The sequence below is a fragment of the Fukomys damarensis genome, unplaced genomic scaffold, assembly GCF_012274545.1.
Source record: "Fukomys damarensis isolate Sample0158 unplaced genomic scaffold, DMR_v1.0_HiC HiC_scaffold_33, whole genome shotgun sequence".
Lineage (NCBI taxonomy): Eukaryota > Metazoa > Chordata > Mammalia > Rodentia > Bathyergidae > Fukomys > Fukomys damarensis.
Window position 1 is genome coordinate 27,244,169 of NW_022900945.1, and position 23,989 is coordinate 27,268,157.

At 43.6% G+C, this 23,989-nt stretch overlaps 1 protein-coding gene across 1 annotated transcript in view; it reads right to left on the reverse strand.

Moving 5' to 3' along the window:
• Abca4 (ATP binding cassette subfamily A member 4) overlaps positions 1–23,989 on the reverse strand; it is a 235,303-nt gene that overhangs the window by 163,141 nt on the left and 48,173 nt on the right. Inside the window, 6 exon segments of the mRNA XM_033758165.1 lie at positions 471–536; positions 3,543–3,747; positions 5,718–5,939; positions 9,555–9,783; positions 11,614–11,790; positions 12,082–12,287. Of these exon segments, the coding sequence (XP_033614056.1) occupies positions 471–536; positions 3,543–3,747; positions 5,718–5,939; positions 9,555–9,783; positions 11,614–11,790; positions 12,082–12,287 (1,105 nt within the window).

Below are 23,989 nucleotides of genomic sequence, written 5' to 3' on the forward strand. Positions count from 1 at the left end.
AAAAAAAAAAAAAAAAAAAAAAAAAAAGAAAGCCAGCTCTGCCTCAGTCTCCGGATGAGTGTTCATCTTGAGAGAAGAAATTAATTTAATAACTGAAAAAGTGGAGAGGAATCAAAGGCAGGAGAGAGTGGTTGCAGAGGAAGAATACAAATCTTCCCTCATGATTCTCTGGTCTCTGCTTTAAAATGAAAAATTAGGAAAGTCATTTGAACCTAAAGTGGTTAATTGGGATTTATTCCACTGGGACAAGCTATTTGTGGATTCTTAGCCATTCACTCTGACCCAGTGACTGAAGGGTGGGTTGCCAGAGGCTGTGACGCTGTGTCCCACTTGGTGGCATGGCCAAAGCAACTGGTTTATCCAAAAAGATGACCTTGACATAAAGTGCCACCTTGACAACTGCATATCCTGCACATAGCCCAGGGAGCTGGTTTCTAACATCAAGGTTTTTTAACTTTTAAATGACTCACCTTCACCGTTAAGCCAATAAGACTCTTGTAGAAGGAAATACCAAGGAAGTAGGGTTCCATAGTCCCCTGAAAAAAAGGCAAATAAAGAGAAAAACATCCAAAGTAATCTCTCTATTGCACGATTCCCAAGTTGTATAAGATCTAGAATTTATTTTTCTGAATTGAAATTACAACTATAAATATTTATATATATATACAGTCTGGTTCTAATATTACTTCCCTCTCATTCTTATGGATCCAGCTGAGTTTCAAGAAAAAGAACCCCACATTTCTAGGCCAACTCTCTTGGTCACTTTTTCCTCCCTACAAAGTACTGGTTTTGTAGACACACTGTCTTTGGGTTGAGAATGTAGCTCTGTGGTAGAGTACTTATCTAGCATGTTCAGAGCTGTGGGTTTGATCCCCAACACAAACACAGACACATTTAAAGTGCTATCTTTGCTTTTTAAATATTTTTTTTTTATCTGTTGTGGCTTTTGCCACCAGTGGGCTGAAAGTTCCACAGGGCAGGCCTGAGTCTATCTTTTCCACTCCTTGATTCCCAGAATGTGGCCCTGGTGGACTTCACGCATAGGTACTGCTTGGTAAACAGACAAATGGAGTTGACCAAGAGAAATGTAAGTTTTAGTTTGGCTAAATGAAGCCCTTGAATTGTGCACAATTCTAGTTTTTTCCAACTAATCCTCACTAAATATCTTTCCAAATGGTACAAGGAGATACAAAAAACAGGCTGATGAACTTCAAGGGTCTTGCTCACATAACTGTCATGGGTTGGGTTGAGTTGTCTCCCTCTCTAAAGATACACATTGGGGTCAGTGGTTTCATGCAGAATAGACCTGGTCTTAGTCCCTAGTCTTTGTGCAGGAATTGCAATTTCTTATCACTTTGTTACTCATAATGGGCCCCTTTCTTCACCATATCTGAGTTAATGCTGATGGGATGACTCAGAATGGGGCCTCAAGCTAGCTTCATAGTGGGAACTGGTCACCAGAAAGACCAAACATGGGAGAAAAGTAAATGTTAGCTTTAACCACCAAACTCTGGGGAGGAGAAGGGATTGGAGATTGAGTTTTTGAAACTCGCTAGCAGGATTTGGTGAACACATTTTGGTGCTGGGAGACTGGTGGGCCCGGAGCAGGCCAAGCCTTGTATTACCCTCACATAGTTCTTCCACGAAGCTGTAAGGAAGCAGACACTTTGGCAAAAGTGTGGGTAGCCTGGGCACCACTGCTGGCTTCCGAATGGAAGGAGTTTTGTGTAGTTGAATCTGTGGCAACTGCACAAACTCTGGACTGTGTCAGAATTGAATGGAGCAGCTGCTGCTAAAGGGTTGGTTGGTGTTGGAAATACATATAAATTTGTCAGGGCAGTGTTAGGAAAAAAACAAAACAAAACAGGTATCTCAGAGTATGGCCTTGTTTGGAAATAGCCACTATAGATATGAGTGAGTTTAGCCTGAATGAGTTTACACTGAAGTAAGGTATGCCCATAATCCAATATGACCTGTGTTCTTACAGCAAGATGGCCAGGAAAGACAGTCACATAGGAAAAGCCATTGGAAGATGCAGGATTAGAGCAATGCATCTACAAGCCAAAAAAAGTCAGATTACAGAAAGACCTTTAGAAGCTAGAATAAGGCAAGGAAGGGTCCTTGCCCAACAGGTTTCAGAGGGAGCCTGGCTATCTATACCAACACTTTGATTTTGGATTCCTGGCCTTTAGAATAGTGAGATACAACTTTCGATGTTTAAACCAGCCAGTGATTGGCATTTTGTTATAGAGCCCTAGGAAACCAATACAGCTATACTGCTAGGGTTTAAACCCAAGCCAATGGACTGAGCCTGGCTGTCTTCTCCTCCTCAGGATTGCTGCCTACTTATTCCTGAGCCATGTGAATTTGTCTCTTCCTAGGGAACGTGCCCAGCCTCACATTTCTCTGCTTACTCGGAGCCACAGCACAAGGAGGCTCTTGGTTGACATAGAGGCAGTCAAATGGAGTCGGGATGCCCCTCTGGCCCTAGAAAAGGACAATTTGAAGGACAATTATGCGAAGAGCCAACTTTGATTCAGGAGCTGATTTTCCACACTGCAGATCAGGTACTTATTTAGGGCCCACCAAGTGTCAAGCACTATTTTGGGCACCAGGACTGTCAGTGAACAAAACTGACTATGGGCCTGCTTTTGGGCTTGTTTTAACAATGGTAGAGAGTCAGTAAACACACACATATAAAGATACCTCATGTCAGGTGGTGATATTTATCAGAAAAAGTAGGGAAAGGGGATGGGGGCACCGCAGAGATATTGTTTACATAATGATAGATGTCTAGATATCTTCAGCCTGAAAGACCCTTGTGATAGCCGAGCATGGTGACTAATGCTTGTCATCCCAGCACTTAGGAAGCTGAGGCAGGAATATTTCTGTGAGTTTGAGGTCAGCCTGAAATACATAGTGATACCCTGTCTCAAAACCAAACCAAACCAAACGGATCCCTGTGGTAAAGCAACATTTGAACAGAGACTTAAACAAAATAAAAAAGCAATGCTGCAGATTGGAGGGGTGCTGTAGGGAGAAACATGCTCCTGGCAGTAAAAAATGTGCTCAGTGTGTTGAACATTTACTAGGGAGACCAATATGGCTGGAGCAGAGAAACACCAGGGAGAAGGGAAGAGCAGATAAAATAGTTAGAGCCTAGGTAATGAAACATCAGGTAGGCAAGGGTTGGGACACTGGGTTTGACTCTGAATGAGAGGAATAACTGCAGGAAAAGCCTCTCCCGACAGAGAAAGCTGATACCATCTGATGTGGATTCTGAAAAGACCTATCTGAATATAATGTAAACAACAGACTAGAAGGAGGTATGGTGGGAGAGGGAAGTCTGGACTGGGAGGTGGTAGAGGTGGGAATACAGGATTTGCTCGTGGATTGTGGACCTCTTGGTTTAAATTTCAATGTGTGTTCTGAAAACCCAAATTCAAAGAGATTAGAAGGGATGAAATTTATTTGGAGGAACGGGAGAGGTCCAGGGATCTGAAGAAGCCAATTACCTCTACCTTGGGGAGGGAGATGCTTACCTGGGAACACCTGGTCAAGGTACCAGGCAAGCAAGCCATACAGACCTGCATCAAGGAGCATCATGTGCATGGCCAACAGGAAACTGAACTCGTCCCCTTCCATGGGGCTGTTCCCAATGTTGCTCCACTGTAGCCCCAGGCCTTGCTCTTCAAAGCGGACCAGGTACTCAGTGCCAAACCCAAATGCCACCGGAGACAGCAGGCTCTGCCTTGAGAGGGGGTGTTAGGGGGCAAAAAGGGTGGAGGCATAAGGAAGGATCTTTTATCCAAAACAACAGCAGTCAAATGTCCACAGAGCAGGGAGGAGGACTACAAGAGGGCCCTCGTTGTGTCCTAGGGTAAGGCTACTAGCAGAATGGTTAAGGCAGTCTTTTCATAGAAAGAGAATTCTGGGAATGCCTTACAGACCTCTGCACATCTATTCAGTGGAACATAGTTGAATTGTAATATAATGAAGAAGATAAAGAAATGCCACACTGCATAATACACCAAAGGACAAAGACTCTTACCATTCCCCTTATTTCCTCCTTTGGAAGCTCAAACAGCACTGGGCAGAACAAAGACACTAATTTAATCTGCTATGTAGAATCCCACTGGAAGGGTACACAGAATCATCCATTTCCCAGGGCAAGTGAGGGCTAGGCAGGGGATATTCTTGTGACCTCCTGAGGTCTGTCAGAGAGATCAGAGAGGCCTCAGCTTGTATGGCCTCCTTTTCCCATCTCCAGACAGGGGACAATAATTTTCTTAAGTTCTCTGCAGAGAACCAGATAATGGACTAGATGGAGTGCAAAAGGAAGTCTGAAGAGGAAGTTCCCAGCCATTTTTACAACTCTCAGCCTGGCTCTTGCCCCACACAGTTGCCAGATGTATAGCTTCCTGGTGGATCCACATTCCCAAGACGTTGGCTTAGTCCCTCTCTAATTACTTTGTGATTATCAAAAAAGCACAGCTCTGCCCACAGGCTGAGTCATAAGGATTTCTACTACTACCACTATGATCATCTTAGAAAACTGGATGCTATATATGGCAGCAATTTACTTCTTTAACGTGAGAAATAAAAGGCAGATGCCTTGGCTGCTTTGGAGCCAAATACGTTTTTTTGAGTTGTGAGAACAGGTTCTTCTGCTAACAGAGAGGCAGTCTTTTTTTCAACTTGATGGCACAGACATGGGGAGATTTTGGAGAACCATGAAAACTGTACCCTTTGGACTGAGAATGATTAGCATGGGCTAATGAGAGAGTGAAAACTCCCATTTGAAAACAACAGTAGTGTTTAAAAAAAATGTTAGTTTGGGAATCTTTTTTTTTTTTTGGTACTGAGGATTGAACTCAGGGTCTGGCACTCGAGAGGCAGGCACAGTGCCACAGAGCTGAATCCCCAGCCCTAGTTTGGGAATCTTGATCTAAGAGGTCTCTCAGGTAATCCAACACCAATTTCTGGAGTCTTATGTCTGGACAGGCTAATTCTGTTGGCTCATTTGTAACCTCTTTTGGCATGCTAGTAGAGTAGTCCAATTATTTAAATACAGGATGACCAAAAATTGCATTTTCATTAATTTTTATAAGATAAAACAACAGATAATATAAAAACAACCATTTTATCAAAATTATTCAAAACAAGAATCAACTGGTTGAGATGACACTGCCCTAGCGACCGCTCAGCATAGTCAGTATTTAAATAAATGCACTGCCTGAGTGACACTTGGGGTAATCTCTGAAATGGTTAAAGGCACTTGTAGAATTCTTGATCACAGTTCTTAGAATGGAAAAAAAATCTTTTAATTAATGGAAACATCTTTCTGGACAGACTATAAGGGAGCAAGCACTTGCTTTTCTGATTCTTTTCAAACAGTAAGAAAAGAAAGCTGAGTGAAATGGGCTGGTTGGTCAGTTCTTCTCTCATAGAGAAACAGTGGGGGCCACCAGCTCACCTGGTTTGTTTAGTGAGTCCCAGGCAGATCACTTAAACAGGTTCAGTGAGGAGTAGCAGTTAGGCTGCTCAGGTGGAAGATTAAAATGACTTTTGCCCCTGCACCTTTAAGCCTTACCTTAACCTTTTAACCTTCTGTTCTTTTGAGCCAAAAGGCAGACTTCCTCAGAGAGCCCACTGGGCTGCTACAGACCCTTCAGAGGGAACATATCATAGGCTGGGGGTGACCCAAAGCCCCTCACCACAGCTTTCTTGAGCTCAGCTGTCATCTGGTCCTGTCAGGTGAAGCACAGAATATGTGGTAGGTAGAGTGTAAAGTAGATGACACTGCTGCAGGCTGCTGCCAGGCTGGCCTTGGAGAAGAAGGTGCTGATCAGGAAGCACTGCATGATTGTGGCAGTGGAGAAAGCCAACAGGAACAGGAAGATGATGAAAGGATCACTGTAATGGAGGAGTCTTCCGTGCTGAAACCAAAGAGATCATGCATCAGCCAGTAATTCCCACCTATGTCCAGGGGCACAGTCCCACTCGAGGTGACCTGTGCGCAGTGAAGACAGGGCCACCTGAAGTCATCTGTCCTAGTAGGGTCTCTTGGGCAGCCTACTGTTAGCACCTAAATTTCCACATACTTAATGTCTTGAGTTCCCTTAATCCTACATATACCGATATTCCTGGAGAGACAGCAGGCTGTCAGTCATCAGTAACATTAAAAAATTAATTGAGAGACCATTAGGTTGAGTCAGCTCTGGTGTCCTGGATTCTAAGAAAGCCAAAACTTAACTCCTCTAGACAATTTAATCATTCAGAAATTGCCTACTAATCCCTAACTAGAGACTTTAACCAATCAAATTTTTTCTTTGTCTTGCTTCTTTACGGCACTTAGTGGAACTGCTTGTGGTCTACAGCCATCTGATTCATGAATGATTGTTTGCTCAAACTTCTTAAAATGTTAATGTGCCTAAGTTTATCTTTTAATAGTAATTAAATAAGTTTATCTTTTAATAGTAAGCAAATCTGTAGTGGGAACTGAAGAGTACAGAGAAATCTGCCCAGGATAAGAGAAGGAAACCTGGGTGGGGGCCTTGAGAGCATCAATAGCACTCTGGGTGTTCTGTGTAGATGCAGACACGGGGAAGGGGAGACACCACGAAGAACGAGCTTCAACCTTTTGCCTGGGGCTTGGCCCAGTGAATGGACCATCTGTGCTGGTTTCTGAGGTTTGCCACTCACAAAAGTGAAAATGTCAGTAATTGATCCAGACCACGTGGAAGTGGATTGGCCCTCCTCATCCATGAATATGACACAAACAATTGTGTGTAATACACAGTATCTTTCACATTGACCACGTAGAAAACAGGACCAAACTGTCAATATTCACCAGGATAACTGCTTCATTATTACATTATAGGATAAATTCAGATGTTCAAAGGTGTTAGGTCTTCTTCACTGTCCTTTACTATAGCCATCTTATGAAGTGTTTAACTCTTCTAGTGTATCTCCAGACACATATAGATCATCTATGCTCCATACTTTTCTCTGGAACATAAAGACCTAAACATAGTACTAGAATTATGGGAATGCCTCTCAGGCCTCAGAACTCCCTGCCCAATACCCCTGGGCCACCTCTTGCCTGAACATAGGTGAATTGTAGTATCAGGGGGAAGACAAACACCATGCTGCATAATATTAAAGGAACTCATGTCCTCACATTCTCCTTCCTGCATTTTTCTTTTTCTTTTTCCTCCTTCTTTAGGATTAGGTTCATCTCACCATTGATTTTGGATCTGTGGTAATGGCTTTCAAAAGCACTGGATTCCTCTCAGTAGAAGAGAAAAACCAAGTGTCAATATCTACCATTAGCATATGAGAATTGAGTGGAATAAAGGTGCCTCTGATCTTCTGTGGCCAACATTCTTCCTTCCTGCTTTCATGCCTGTTGTTCACTGAAAGAACAGATTTAAAAATAGAAGAAAAATAGCTAAAGGAGGTAGAAGGAAACTATGCTTAACTAAGAGCAAAGCCTGAGAAAATTTAATAAAAGTTAAAATTAAGACTCAAAAATCCTGATTTTATGTGTCAAAAAGTGATCCATATCATCCTGGAAAGCCCCATGCTTTTTCCTTAATCATATGCAACTCCACAAAAGCAAGTCCAAGGCTGAACATGTGGTTTTGGCTGGAACAACTTTAAGAGAATTTTTGCTGTTCTCAGCAGAATGAAATCATCTTGTTACCCTAGCCCAAAGCAAAGTCCTACAAATTTAGGGCTGTATAATTTCTCATTAATTTAAGCCAGGGACATAAATCACTTGGCCAACCCCAAGTTTCACTGGCCTTGGCTTCTCCAATGACCATTTTTGTTTTTTGTTCTTAATAAAAGAATAACAGTGGAACCTTCCCATTGTCCCTGATTCCAGCTTCTTTCCTGCAGAGGCGAGTAGGGAAGGAAGGGACAAGTGAAAGATGGGAGAGTTATTCAAAGGAGAGTCCTATTTTCGTGTGGAAAGCTCTGTTTCTGTCTTCCCTAAAACAATATGCTGGTTCCCACAAGGAGAAATCTCTGTGCTGGAAACTCTTGGTGAACATTCTTTAGCTCACATTCTAAAAGCTTTGAAGTCCTACTGGCCCATTCTTAGGAAGGCAGATCTCATTGTCACTTATTAGAAGCAAGTCAGGCAAAATCTCATGCCGTTCAGTCAAATTTACTCATTGACTCCTTTAATTCTGAGGACATGAAATATCTTGGTACTGGGGAAAGGAGTAGACTGAGTGGATAACAAGGAATTCAGTTGCTCCCCTCATCTCTGTAGAGCCCTGAGAACTCTTGGCAAATGCAAAGCCACATTGGACAGGGTGAAGTTGTTTGAGCAGAATGACCTCTGTTTCTGCACTGGTTTTGATCAGATTCTTGCACAAGGTTTTGGCAAAGGCCATAGCACATTGGAGTAAGTGCAATATTAACAAACAAAACTCCTAAGATTTAGGACATTTTACTGTGAAGAGAAAGGGCAGGTTTTGGTTTAAATGGATGTGTGTTAGTTGGACAGGATATATGAAGGAACATTTGTCAGTCAGGTAGGCACCACGTGTGGTCTAGCACATATTGCCAGTTACAGAGGGGCACTTGATGTGATGATGGTAAAGAGCAGAATAAGCTTGTGGAATCTATATCAGGAACTTGTAGAACCTGAAGTATAAAAATTATACTAGGGGCTGGGGAGTAAGCTCAGTGATTCTGCTGCCTGCCTTTCAAGCGCAAAGTCCTGAGTTTGATCCCCAGTATAAAAACAAAAAAACCAAACCAAACCAAAACAAAACAAAACCAGATTCCATCCAATAAAATACCAAAACTATCAAATTTATGCACCTAATAATCAACAAGTACAGAAGATCAACTACTGTGGAAGAGCTAAAAATGAAGGATAGCAGTGTATTGTGAAATGTTTTATTTCCAACTCTAGCTTGCAAGAGAGTTGCAAGTTTGCAAAGGATACACCAATGTAGTCAAGCTATAAAAAACCCCTAATCACCCAGAAAGGATGAGCTCCAAATTCCATTCTTTAAAACAGAGAAGGCTTGGAGATTTTGCAGGCAGCAGAATGTTTCTTGGTGAAGCCATGAATGGTCTGGCCATGATGATGATTAATGAATGGTCCAGATCTCTCCTTATGACTACTGCAAAAGAGCGCTCCACATTCCAGCCATAGTCAGTTGTTGGAATGGTAATCCCAGAAAATACTTCTGACCTCATTTCTGTGTTTGGAGAGAGAGGGGCCCTTTGAACACACAACCATCCTGTGGTGGTCTCTGTTAATAGCAGCCTCTCCAGGTGGCCATGGAATGGGGCTGGAAAGTCTAAATACACTGTGGATCCCTAGGCAGGAAGTGGAAGATGGAAAGTTCTTTGGAGGAGATTGTGTCTCTCTAGTGTTCTCTACTTAGGCAGAAAGGACTGGGAGACTAGATGTCATTCTTTCTTTGGTGGCCAGATGACTAATCAAGGCACAAGTTCATTAACAAAGGAAAGGTAGGGGGAAAAAAACCTATTCAAAGTTTCTGGGCCTTCTCCATTTGGCTTACCATGATGAATACTGTCAGGAGAAAGATGCTCACTGACATGATAGAGAAGCTGTCCAGGAACCAGGTACACCAAATTATTGCATTGGAGACACCCTGATTTTTCAAGGTCTCCTTTAGCCTCAACTCCTTTTCCAAGACGATGCCGATGCCCTTAACAGTCATGGAGACAGAGTAGGTCCACGCCAGCACCATGAAGATAGGGAAACAGCGGTTCAGGATGATCATAAAACTAAAGCAAGAGGAGAGAAGCAGAACAGTAGCATGCCCTGTAGACATAGAGCAAATGTTTATTGAATGAGTGCATTGAGAACAAAGTTCAGGTGGAGGAAAAGGAAAATGAGAAAATCTCCACTGAACATTCAGTAGGCTAGAATATTTTAACATATTTCACATTTTCCCTGCAGCATGACTTTTTCTTCAGAGCAAGAGAGTAGCTTTCTGAATAGCTCAGACAAATGCTTAAAACATGTACATAAAATCATACCATCTATCTCACATGGTGTCACTCTTCCCCGTAGGGGTACATGGGAGAAGACTGAAGACTTGACAAGGCAGGCTGTGATTTGAACAGAGAGGTTCATGCTCACTGGCATGGAAGCCAGTGCAAACAAGGACAACTGGTAATGATGAGATTGATAACTGGCCTCCCTAGGGGGTCAACCAACCCATGACTGTCTGCCTGGGGGGTTATATTCTATTCACTTGGGGTGAGGGACAAGAGGACTAGTCAGTGTAGCACTTTCAAAAGGTGAAAGATCAGTATATAAGTCAGCGATCCAATAGTCACTGATTCACCAGCCATCACAGGTGGAGTCGATCCCTGGACGTACACTCCAGCAAGTTCGTTAGATTTGACATACTCGAATTCCTTCATAGTGAGCTTTACGCATTTTCCCTGCATGTGATGTACTCGTAAAGCTCTTGGGTTTATTATCTAGTGGAAAGTATGGGGTACTGTCACAGGAAGGGCCCAATTCCGGTATGGGTGGTTTCGCTCCAAATGACTGCAGGGAGAGAACCAGACATTCAGAAGGCACGCACTTCTGGGGTTGGTCACCAGAGGACACTGAATCGCCCCAATCCCTACTACCTCCCCATACCCCCACTTGCCGGCCAGTTCTGGTCGGTGGGCCTGGGCTTTTCTTCACATCTCTGACTCCAAGGGCAGAGCATCCGCTGTCATCTCTCTAATCTTCCATATAGTTGATGCTGGAGAACTGACTGAACTAGAGCCTTGAGAGAGGTTTCCTGTGTCCATACTGGGCTTTATTTTACATTCTCTCCAGTAGGCAATGTAACTTCCTTTTTTTTGGGCTGGGCATGTTTCTCTCCTTCCCGAATCTTGCAGATACAAGTTCACACTCTGGTGAACTTCCCAGATCCTCCCACCGGGCCCCAAAGACTTAAATCCATAAGCGAACTGTAGGTTTCTATTGCTGTCCTGGGAGTATTTCTGACCCCATCTGTCATGGGGAATGAGCCCTTCCAGCAGCTTTCCCTCTTTGTCCTTTCTACCAAGGTTTACATCCATTTTCAACAAAGCAGTAGGCTACTTCCTTAGCAGGCTACTAGCTGAGAAATGGACAGGCTGGGGGTGGAGGTGGTTGAGGAGGAAGGTCTAAGCTCATCCAACACATTCCTCCACTTTTTCATCAAGCATATATCATGGGAATGTTAATTAGGGAAAGAGCTGCATTATTCTGAGGCTCCTAGGAACCAGACTTACTTGCCATGCAGAGTCCAGATCTGCTGATTTGGCAATCATTGGGCAAACACTCTGACCAGAACCCTTCCACATACCAAACATATTACATAGTGGGAAATTTAAAAAGCCTTTGTCTCCTCCCCCAACTTCACATCCTGTGCTTTAATTTTTCACCTTCCCTTTTGCACCTCCAACACTAATTCTTTCGTTACTTTCTCCTGCCCCTACCTTGAACTCCATTCTCCCCAGTCTAGCCCCAGGCTGTGGGGTTCTTACAGCCGACACTGAAGCCTTGGGAATGCCCCCCTCTAAGTACCCCTAGCTCGTCAAGGAGGGTGGAGTCCTGGGACTCACGAGTCATCCACAAAGCAGGGGTAAGGCATCTGCTGGAGATAGACTCCAATTGGAGCTGCCATCTGGACCTGACTCCTTGTGATCCCCTGTTCAACCATGTTCTGAAGATAGGCAAAGCCTCCCCAGATGTACTGGAGATCTTCCACGGGATCTGCCCTGGGACCAGAATCCCAGTACCTAAGAAGATACGAGAGGAAGGAAGGACAAAGGCTGTGAATAGCAATGTGCAGCTGTGCCAAGCTCAAGATGACTTGGAATGGGTTCCTCTGAAGTCTTTCTCCTAAAGTTTCCTATGCTGTTTCAATTTCTAGAAGACTGTGAGTCACAATATGACTCTATTTGCTCTCATTTAAGGAGCTGCACAAATATCTTATCTCCTCTTATTTAGCTTACTTTTATAATCCCTTAATACCAAATGTAATTTTCACGGATTTCAGAAAACCCAGCAAGCTCTCCCTGAAACATCACCTGTCCTTGATCTTATTGGTTTTTTCCACCACGTCTATGTCCATCTGGATCTTGTACTTCACGTGTGGTGGTAGGGAGCTGGTCCAGGGATACATGTCAGGGAACACCACACCAGCCCAGAACCTGTTGTCCTCCAGCACAGACAAGGCTCTTTGGGTGAGCTGAATTTCATCATCACAGCTTTCAAACTTATCCAAGACCAGGCACTGCAGACAATCACAAGGGTGGAGAGAGTTTGATGAACACCAACTGCACAGATTCCATGGCATGCAAAAAGGCAGAGGATAAATTGATGTTCCAGGGGAAACCTAGAAATTTCATGTTTGCATAACTCTGGGGTCTGGTGTTAATTTTTCAATGTGTCTGGATGTGGGGGTGTAGAGGACTTGGAAATGCTGACTTGAGCTTCTCCCTGCAGAGTTAGAGGGCATTACACTGCTCAGATATCCAAGGCTGTCCAAATATACAAGTCCTCAAAATGACAAAAACACTCACAGCTCTCACTCCCCACACAAAAAGTCAAGGGAGTGGGGTCACAGTGGACACAGGCTGCTTTGAAGATCAGAAAAGCCTGACGATAAAAGCAGCTTAAGGGGAGAGAGAAACATTCCTAGGACTGAACTTTCCTGGTTCTCTGCAAAGACACAGGATGGCCAGTGGAGGGAAAAAGAGAAAACAAGAAAGAAAAAAACCAGAGAACCAAAGCAACTCCATATGAGAAATCATTTTCAGTGACAATTTTATGACAAGAAATGCCAGCAGAGGAGGAATTTCCTTATTAAGTCTCTTTTTTCCTCTTAGAAAAGAAAAAAAAAAATCACTCTCAAAAGCACACAAATAAGAATCTATTTTAATTTGAATATGAGGTGTCCTGCTTGTTAAAGCTTTGATATTTATTACAGTAGCATTTGAATTTTTCCTCTATTAGCTTGTTCCTGTAATACACCAGGGATATTTGTGTCCCTGTTTCTTTCTTGTAACTCCTTAGAGGTCAAATGGACTTGTCTTGATTAATTCATTCACTGCATACTTACTGAGAGTGTAGAGTGTGTTCGAACCTATCTGGTTCCAGGACACCAGGAGGAAAGATCATCTTTTCCTGAAAGAAACTCAAGCTTAATGAAGGGAGAGGGTTGTTGTGAACCAGCGATCACTGTGCAGCTTGATCAATTCTGATGAAAACAATCTCAGCATACTCAGACTCAGGGAAAATAGGGAATGATTAAGTCTGTGGGAGAAATCCTGGAAGGCTTCCTGGAGGAAGAGACTCCTGACTAGGAGGAGGATAAGGCAAAGGTGTGGGGAGGAGGCTGTCAGCTCAGGCACAAGGAAGAGCAGCCAGGGTGTCTAGGAAACTGAGCTGGGGCAGGGGTTCTGCCCCTCAGCTGTGCTTTAGATCACTAGGAAGCTTTAAAAAGATGCTTATGCTAGGCTGTAACCCAACAGTTAAATTAAAGCCTCCAGAGCAGGACCCCGGCATAGCATCTTGTAAAAAGCTTCCAGGGTAGTTGCAAGGCACAGAGAATTACACAGGGTGAGCAAAGGCGAGTAATGGAGCAGGTCACTTGCTCTACTGGACTCTGTCGTGTGACCAATCGGTGAGGCGGTTCCCAGGACACAAGGCTTTTGGAGCTAAAAGCAGGCAATCTGGGCAAACTAGATAACCATAAAGAGCTACTGTGGGGGTCTAAGTAGAAGTATACCATACGGGAGCAGATCCTGTCTCCGAAAGATCCCTGGTTGGGGGCAAGGCGATAAGTGCGAAGACTATGTTTGAAGGCTGTTGAGGTAACAGGCTTTAAGGAACAAATGCATCCCCTGAGGAGTAGTTGGACTCCTCATTTTCCTGGAGAGGAGACTGAAGTCCTGGAGGGGATCCGCTGGAGGTGATGCAGATAGGAAGTGTCAGATGCTGAATTTCCTTCACACTTCCCAGCTTCTGCTGAGCTCCTCCTGGTACCTCAGGAGCAGCAGGAAGAGTTCAGTCCCCAGCCGGGTATCCTGTGGCTTGTAGCGCCTTGCATGTGCTCACTGTGTCCTGTACAGTAGGCAGAGGGCATTTAGTGTTTCCTCACTTTGTAGCCCAGGAGACTTAGGCTCTGTAAGGCTGAGCAACTTCCCCAAGGCGGTAGAACAGATAGCAAACTTCAGTTCACGGAATCTCACAACTGTTACCAGGAGAAATGAAGAAACAACAAATGTGGATAGATGTAATGACCTGGCCAGAGAACTGACATCTGGCTGCACTGACAAGAAGTAGGAAAATCCAACTCATTCACTGAAAACCACGCACTTCCTGGTCCTGCCACAGGGCATCAGAGCATGAAATAGAAGCCTCTTATTACTGAGGGGCTGTGTTCAAACACCAAAGTGTTGAGCTCAGCCTCCCTGAGTCTCCTCAATGAAACTGTCAGGCCTTGGGCTCTGCAGCCTGGGAGCAGTTCCTATGTCATATTGCCAGTATCCTAGATTAAAAAAAAAAAAGAAAGAAAGAAAATGAAAGAGACTGCTTTCCAGCTGATGTGGACAGGAAGGGCACAGGGATCCCCTAGATGGGCACCCAGGGAACATAGGTCAACACTTAAGAAATCTTTAAAAGTGCAGTGGAATTGGTATTTCTTAAGTGTAGTCACACTTCATGGAGCTAAAGGAAATGGAGGATTTTTTTTTTTTTGTCAGCAGTTTTCGTGAAATCAAGAATTTATTCATTGTCTAGCCTGACACTGGCCAGTCTTCAAATGAGACAAAGGGCTTAAGTACAACACACACCAAAGGTTCTCAATAAATGTTCATTTCCTCTCAGAAGAAATAGTTCCGTATTTATAATTCTGAGTGTTAGTGGGGGATCTAGTACGCAGACTCACCACGGACTGGTGCCCTGGGCTGCTCATCAGTAGTAAACCTACCCACTCTGCTGTGGGGGACGGGACGGTGACAGCTGCTTGGGCAAGGATGTTTCAGAGCTGCTAGGGTACACACAAGTGCTTTGGGGAGATCTCTGCAAAGTTGAATAATGGCCCAGTCTCATTTTATCAATTGGTTAAGTTCAGGACTGCACATATAGTTAAGTGAAATAAGCTGGACACAGAGAGCCAATCACCATATCTTCTCAGTCATCTGTGGAAAGTAGTAAGTCAATCATATAGAATAATCAGATAGAACAACGGTCACTAGAGACTGGGAAGGCTGAATGGAAAGTTCAATAAGGTATGCTAAGTACAGTGAAGGAATTCCTTCTGGTTCTGGCTCTTCTTTTGCACAGTAGGGTAACTATTGGTTAAAACAATATGATATATTTCAAAATGACTAGCAATAAGAGTGTGAAGTTCCCTACTCATAAAAATGATTAATGATTAAAGAACTGGAAATGCTTAGTACTTTGCTTTGATTGTTACATTATGTGCATGATTTCAATCACCATAGTGTGCCCCATAAAGATGTACAAATACTATGTCTCCATTTTTTAAAAAACAACTGCATATAGAATATTTCCAATTAGAGTCAACCTCAAATTAAATTTCTAAAATGGAAAAATTATCTTGGGAGAAGAAATTCTATGCACTTCTCAACTTGACATACACATAGAACATTCCACCAGTTCGTTCAGCTTCACGAGGCACTGGGTCAGCCTGGAGTCTGACTTGAGTCTCATCTGATGTCCTTGCTTTATTGAACAAACTGGGCCAGAGGAGCAAAGGAACTTGCCCAAGAGCAACATAGATGAGAAACAGAATCCTTGTTCTTGGTTCTCTGGCTGCAGAGGAGCACTGTCCCCCTCAGTCCTTTGAGAGTAAGCCATAGTCCAACCCTAAGTCGGGATATAACACACCTGCCTTACTGCAGCACTGTCTGGCAGAGCTTTGCATAACAATAGAATTGTTCTACACCTGCCCCGTCCAACATGGTGACCAGTGACTGCATATGGCTATTGAGCATCTGAAGTATGCCTAATGCATCAGGAGCACTGAATTCTTAATTTTAATTAACTTAAATTTAAATAACTACAGGTGGTACTGTGTTGGTCAGCAGAGCTCTAGAGATACTTCTTGAGATCCGGGCTATGTCTTGCTCATTGTGGTCATTGGAGTAGTATTTTCTCATGATAGGGACTCAATAAGTGGTTACTGAATTGAATTCATTAAATTTAGAACTTCTGATTGCTGCAATGAGTGTAACAGCATTGAACATGATTCTGTGAATCCCAGAGTCCCATGATAAACTAGCAGAAATTTATAAAGTGAATTTATGCTGTGCTAATGTTAGTATAACGACTGAAATAAAAAACTAATATTTAATAATGTGACTTTCAAAATATCTAGCCTCTTTGAACTCTAATGTAACGGGAAGTCTATACTGCAACAAGCTGCTGATGTTTTCAGTGACATTCTCACCTCCCGTGATGACGTAGGCTCCATCCTGGCTGGCTGATCAGGCAGCTGACTCATAGTTATATTTCCTGTATATTCCCTTTGATAGGTATCCTGATACTGTCAGAAAACACAAAATTTAGCAGGCTCTCAAACACTCAGTGTGATTCTCAAACACATTTCTACCCTGGAACATCTGACTCATTTGCATCTTCTCCATCTGGAAAAGTGCTGTGGCACAGTGTCTGAGAGCGGGCCAGCCCGACACCATTACCCTTTTGCCATCTCCTGACTGTGTGCCTCCTGCTTCCCTAGCCATAAAGTTGAGATGGGCCCAACTTCAGAGTTTGTCCAGAGGGTTACGGGGAGTATTGATGAAGGGCTCAACGAGTGCCTCGCTGTAAGATTAAAAGGCTGATGCTGGGCTGGGAGTGTGACTAGCTAATAGGGTGTTTGACTAGAAGAAAGAAAAAGAAAGCCAATGCTTACTGAAGGCTTACTCTGTACCTCAAACTGGTCTAAGGGCTTTATTTGAATTAACCTATTTCATCTTACCAAGAGCCTTGAAAAAAAAAGAACCTTGCAAGGGTTTGCTCCAAGTTCACTTATGAGACATGCGGTAAACTTCCTCTGGATAGAGTCTGTTTTTAACCATTATAGTATATTCATGAATAATGCCTCATGAATAATGAGGACTTAATAAATACCATTTGTATTAGTTTTCGAATATCTTGAATCTCAACAGAGTGAGTTGACATTTCGGGTCCCTGCCAGGCTGCTTTTCATTCATGACAGCTGTTCATCTGGGGAGGAAGGCAGTTATTTTCTTTAAATAATCTGTCTGGGAACATAAGCCATCCTGAGCTGATCCACAGCACACCATCTGGTTAGAACAACGCCATGGACAGAAGCCAAAGCCCATGTACCACCTGGGCAATGGGAGTGGAGGGGGTGCTGGGTCCTAAACCACTGCTCATTGGCCATTGAGTGAAAATCAGACAACTCTGCCAAGAGGAGGGTGTTATAAAGCTAATCGAGAATGTTACCCTCACCCGATCTTCTTGAGGTCAAGGCAGAGCAGTTATGGAAGCTGCTTTGGATATGATTCAGAAGCCCCTTGGCCATCCTCTGAGGTGTGATTCATGATGTGGCCTTTCATTCTCATGGGAGGCCACTGCCTCACTTCAAGCGACCTCATTCCCTATTGGTACTTCATTTGACCCTTGAAGTTAAAATCTTGGCAAGTGTGTGTATCAGTGTGTGTCCAGGCATGAGTAGGTTAGGGAGATGGAGCTGAAAGACGAAACCCTCAGCGCCAAACCTGGACTTTGATAGATTTGGTCTGGTCTCCTGTCACTCACAACTGTGTGGGTTCTAATGAGGCTGAGGCTATGGAGCGTATCTACAGAAACTGTCTGTTTTGCCAGACAGAAGCTGTGCTATCAAAGAGGTGAGAGGGCCAGGGATTTAATTCAGTGGCACTGCACCTGCCTTGCATGTGCAAGGTCCTGAGTTGGGTCCCCAGTACTGGGGAATAAAAAAAGGTGAGAGAAGAATGTAGATAGGCAGGAACTGGCTAAGGTAAGGAGCTCAACACAAACTCGGCACCACTATTGGGAAAAGAAAGTCAGTATCTTATGGTTTCAGAGGGAGGCTCTGGGCAAATGTTGCAGGCAGAGTTCATGCCCCGTGACAGCCAGTAATGCAGCGTCCAGCACACAAAGGGTTTTCTCAGGCCCCTCAATTCCCAAGCGTTATAGCAGAAGCTAGATGGCAAGGCCACTACCATGGATCCACAACATAAGTCCATGGTTCCTTCTGGGTTGTTTTGTGGACGCTCACCAGGAAGCAGAGTTCATCCTGGTGGAAGGAAGAGGTTAGTGTTCTTTCCAGTGCAGGCAGCTGTGCTCAGGACCTCTGGAGAATGCAGTCATTTGTTGACACAACCAAATCAAACAGCACCTTGGAGGAGAAGCATCGGGAACAGCAGGCTTCCTTCTTCAGCTGTGACCTCTTCAATTCAAACATGTTAGGCAATAGATCCATGAAATTATCTAGTAGGGGGGGATCAATATTCAGCAGAGGCAGGGAAAGGAAGAATGTCTCTCTTTTTCTTGGAACTTGATAATGAAAGGGGGCTGGTACCCTGTGCTGAAGCTGTGGCCTAAGTAATCATATTTTGACCATTACACCCCAGACACATCAGGGTGAAGCCTTCGGAAATAAGGAAGGCCTGCTCCTTACAGATGTTGGTCTGTAATCCTGCTTCTCACATCTACTTTTAGGGATGGGCAGAGAACAAAGATGCCCTGAATGCCTGTGGAGGCCTCTAGTGCTCCTGCTGATGTTAACATAGACACCTGGGGCTCCTTTTGAAAAATGCCAGTGGATATGGGTGAACTTACCAGAGGGAATTTCCTGGCAAATCTAAGGCTGTAACAGTCAAGATTTATCTCTCAATATGTGGAAAAGGCCACTGGATAAAATAGCTTTGGCTCTTTGAATTAGTTGAGACAGTGAGTTAGAGGCCAAAGATGCTGCAATAAACTTTATCATGCACACTGGGCACTGCATATGTGCATCTGAAACATTTGCCCAAAGAGAGTTTGGAAATGCACCATGGCTGGAAAGCAAAGGGATGGGAAATGCAGGGTGATTTAAAAAGTCTGCTCCTAAAATAAGTGAATTAAATACAGTGATAAAACCAAAAGGTCAAGTTGGAGCCCAAAGCCACACAATGGAACAAAGCCATTATGCTTGCTGTCTAGCTGGGTCCAAAGGAAGCCACCATCCCTGATGACTGCAGGGCATTTTAACTCTCAGAGTTTCTGTTCAATCATTCTAACAACTCCAGGAGAAGAAGGCTACTATATAATGATATCTGACACTCAACAGGGCTGGGCACAGACCAAGTTGACCACATTCTGGCCACAGATACACACTTTTGCCTGAACTCTGCCTGAACTGAAGTTCTGCTTATCCTTCTCATTTTGGGGGTAGTGGAATAGCGAGGTTGTCCCTACTCACAGAGCCCACAAATAGGTGCTAGAGAGGGTATCTCACCAGCCTCAAAGTGAAGCTTTCAGAAGCTATGCTGGGTGACTGTAGACACTACTGCTCCTCCCTTGATGCCACAGTCACACTCAGACCAGAGCAGGCCTCCTTTGAACAGGTCCGCAGGCTTACACGTCTGTCCTTCACTTATGTTCTTCCTTCTGCCTAAAATTGTCTTTCTGCTCTATTTAGCTTTCAGATTTCATCTTAAAGGCCCTGCACAAAGGTTATTTTCAGTTTTAATTTACCATTTATGAGTGTCGACTTTATGCTACTGCAGTACCAATCAAGTAAAGTGGGAAATCAAGCAATTAATCAATCAATCAGCATTTCAGCCCTTGAGGGGTTCAGGTCAGGGCAGTTGGGGAAGTGTATGAACAAGTATCTATGAAGGGATCCAGTGGAGGGGACAGGAGGTACATAGAGGGCCTGGAACACAGGATCTGAGTCCTGAAGCATAGATGTGGGTACTGATCAGGCAACTGAATGGGGCAACAGGGAAAAGGCTCAGCTGTTCAAGGTGGGAGGCCTAGAACCACAGTGGGCAAGAGCTGTAAGGGGGCTAGACTGGGAAGGACATTGCTTTTACAGCACCAAGGACCCATGAAGGAGCTGGAGGCCATGTATAATGGCAGGCTTGGGGTTTTATGTGGTACTAGGAATCAAATACAGGGCATTGCACATGCTAGGTAAGTGCTCTATCATTGAGCTAAATCCCTAGCCCCAAGCATGGATTTTAGAAAGGTTTTGCTGGAGGGAGTATGGGAAATGAACAGAATAGCCTACAGGACGAGACAAGAGATAGAAGCCTCTGTAAATAAGCCATATATGGAGAGGGAGAAGGAGGGAAGTCAGACATAATTTGGAGGAAGCACTGGCAACACTTGGAGGGTTTGTGATGTTTTGAATTTGGATTTGTACAGTGAGTTTCTACTTCACCAGATAGAATTATTGTACTACCAGTTCTTTGAGATGCCACTGTTGTGGCATTGTTTAATGACACACATACCTCTCCTGGTAGAACGTGAGCTTCTGGGGAGTCAGGGATTAACAGTATTTATTCAGATGGGTCTACTTCAATATGTGCAAATGCATGAATGATGGAACAAGCTCAAACCTTTTTGGGTTCTTACTTTTAGAGTTCACAGTGGATTTTCAAAGTATATTTGAACCTAGTTATTTTCAAGCATAAGAGACCCATTCTTAGTAGTGCCTAATATTTTGAGCATTATAAAATAATTGCTAACTTCATTGGACTCATTATACCCCAACAATATATCCTGGTTTTAATGTGCCCTGCATAGTACAGGAGAAAGAACAGGTTGTGAGTCAGGGGAATGCTGAGGTCCTGCTGTGGCAGTCAAACTTCTTTGAGGCCTTATTTTCAGTTCTATCAAATGATGACAATTAAGGCCAGCAGGGAGGTAGGACTGTTGCAGGAGATGACATGTGAAAGTGCTCAACATAGTTCTCCCTCATACGGGAGGTTCCATGAAATATCTTCCTTCTACCTATAACCCCAGCCAACCCTCTGCCTGCTTCTTCCTTTCTCAGCCCAATTCTGCTTCTAGGATCCTAAAGAGGCCTAAAATAAAGCCCACTGTTCCTGAGTCACTTAGAATCTAGTTCATGGTTCTTGAACTAATAAGGCACCCTTGAAGCAGACTTCTGTACTCCGCCTAACTCTCCTTGCTTCCTGATTAATATCTTGAGTTAGTGAATCAACAGAAGAAGGCAACAGGACAGATAATCCATCTGACCCTAAACTGTGTTACTTGCTCAGCAGCTTTATCCTCCTCATCCTATTTTTCCTTAGGCCAGCCTGAAAAAATATGTTCCCTGAGAACATTCTGGTTGGTCAGTGGTGGTATGTGGCTAAGAGCATGCAAGGAGCAGAGGAAAAGTAGTCTCACAAATCTGGCTACTGAAAATTCAACAAGATAAACCCCATGCTATAAAAAGAGCTGTGCACACATACCGACTATGTTGATAGTCAAAGAAAAGTAGTTAAAGAATGGATGTTTTTCCAAGATGAGGAGAAAGGTAGTTGCTCCTGGTTAAAGTTCAATTTTATGGCTTGATCATAGGTGTTTTCATATTACACTTTGGCTGAATTCAGCTTCCTGATGTGCAATTTAAGACCTGAAATTCAAATATACTTTGAAAATCCACTGTGAACTCTAAATAGTATTTTATTCATGCCAGGCCTAATCTTTCGCCAAACAAAGAAATAACAGGGGAGGGGTGTGTATGTTTGCTTTAACTAAAGGGTAAACAGGAATAATTTATTAATGTTTCTAATAATGATTTTCTCCAGAAGTAGATATAAATAAAGACACATAGAAGTTATGTGTATAAATATATAAACATATAAGTGTAAAATATTTACCTACATGAGGCCCTCAATCTCCTCTGGAGAGTCTCTTTGGAGAAGAGGGTTGTGGGAAGGCCTGTGGAAATGATCTGTCCACAGACGAGAGACGCAAGGCTCCCAAAATTCACCACCCTCTCTTTTCCTGGTCTGCTAACCAGGTCCAACTTTCCTTCTTATTTTTTTCTTGTCATTTTCCTCTTAAAAGCAGGGATCAGAGGGAAGACAGGTTGGGGATAAATGATACTGTAGGAGCTTCTTTCGGGATAGGTGGTCTCAGGATAAGTTCTGAAATCACTGGGCCATTGTCCACAGAAATCCAGAATGGAGCCCAGAGCCACCCTCCCTAGGATGGTAGGACACAGCCCTGACTCTAAGCCATTTCACTAAGGTTAATATTAAGGTCATTTTACAGTCCCTGGTTAATGTTTACGAAAAATGTTTGAATCTGAGAAAAAAGTACATTTCTTACTTACTGGGAAATGGTTCCATGGTTCAAGGGTAGATTTCCGCGTGGTTCATAGCAACAGCTACCGTGCGTAAATGTGCACAGAGTGAGCACAGCACACTCAACCCGGAGCCACCATGAAGGAGGCCATTGGGGTTTCACACGCAGGGCTGGGGTGTGACATGGATGTGTTGGGTGCTCTGCAGCTTTTTCTCATTTTGTCCTCAGCGTCAACCTTTTAAGGTCCTTTGTATTGTTATTTGGATTTTTACAGATAAGAAAATTGAGCCTTAGAGGAAGCGGCTTTGTCTGAGTGACATTGCTAATAGAAGCAGACATCCTGGACCATTTATCCTCACAGGTCTAGGTAAGAAGTTCCCACCACACACCCGCCTAACAGGGGCACAGTGATTCCAGAGACAGATTCTGGGAATGGGACATTCTTCAGGCCACTCTGGGACTGTTCAGTAACTAGGGCTCTGCCCTTTGCTGGGCGAAAGAGGTTTTAGCCCTTCTAAGTAACAGAAAAGAAAACCTATTGAATCACTGTTATTTGCTATCATGACAAAAGACATAAAGATTTGCTTAGTTCTCAGAGCTTCTGTTACTTCTCACAGGCACATTTATCATGCCATAAATCATGGCACATTTATTTGGGTGGCATATTTGTCATTTAAAAGAATACATTTGCTTAATTTTCCTTAAATGAATCTGTTTCTTTTTTGGAATAGGCAGGGAGGCAGGCACGGGAAGCTTGGGAGGCCAAGGAGGAAGTGCTCTAGTCTCTTTAGCATGAATCCCATTATTGAAATACAGCCTGTGCTGAAACATGCCTGCTTCTGTCCCGCAGAGACCTAAGTGCCATCAGCAAAGGCGTTTAAGGCCAGGACTGCTAAGGGAGAGGTCCTCTCCTCCGGCTGGGGGTGGGGGTGGGGTTTCCAGGCTCCTCTGGACTCCCCAGTGTGCAAGAACAAAAGCAGCCAAGTCCAGGATGAATTGCAGTGACTTATTGCTTCCTCACAGCTCATTTCAACCTCCTCTTCACTTTTCAGTTCCTCACCCCTGAGCTTTCCACCCTAATGGCAAAAAGATCAGAGGCCACATCATCACACCTGCATGTGTGCGAGGCTTCTGCTACCATCAGAACCCCTCTTAAGAATTCCTAGAGAGGTGGCTGAAGGTTTAGCTCAGAGACCTCAGCACCTGTCTGGCAAGCTCAAGGTCCTGAGTTTGCTCCCCGGTTCCACACACAGACACACACACACAAATATAAAATCCTGGGGAGGCCACTGACCTATAGTTATTGTGGTCTTTGCAAAGAGGCCCTGGGGAAGTCCTGGTGGCAGAATGTGATTAGCAGATTAATTCTCAAAACAAGGGTAAATACTTTTAATACTCCCATTTCACAGATGGAGAAACAGAAGTACAAATAGTAGGCATTTGCACTCAGTCAACCTCAATCTGGAGACTGAATTCTTAACTATTTAAGGGATTAATATATATTGAGTTGGGCTACATTAAGCACAAACTACCTGAAAAAAATTATCCTTCAAGACAACAAGACTTTACGTCACGATACAAAAGTCAAGTAAAAGAAAGTAAGAACCAAGATAGATTATGTAAAGGTGCAAATCTCCAATGATGAATGTCATTGTATTGTATACCTAA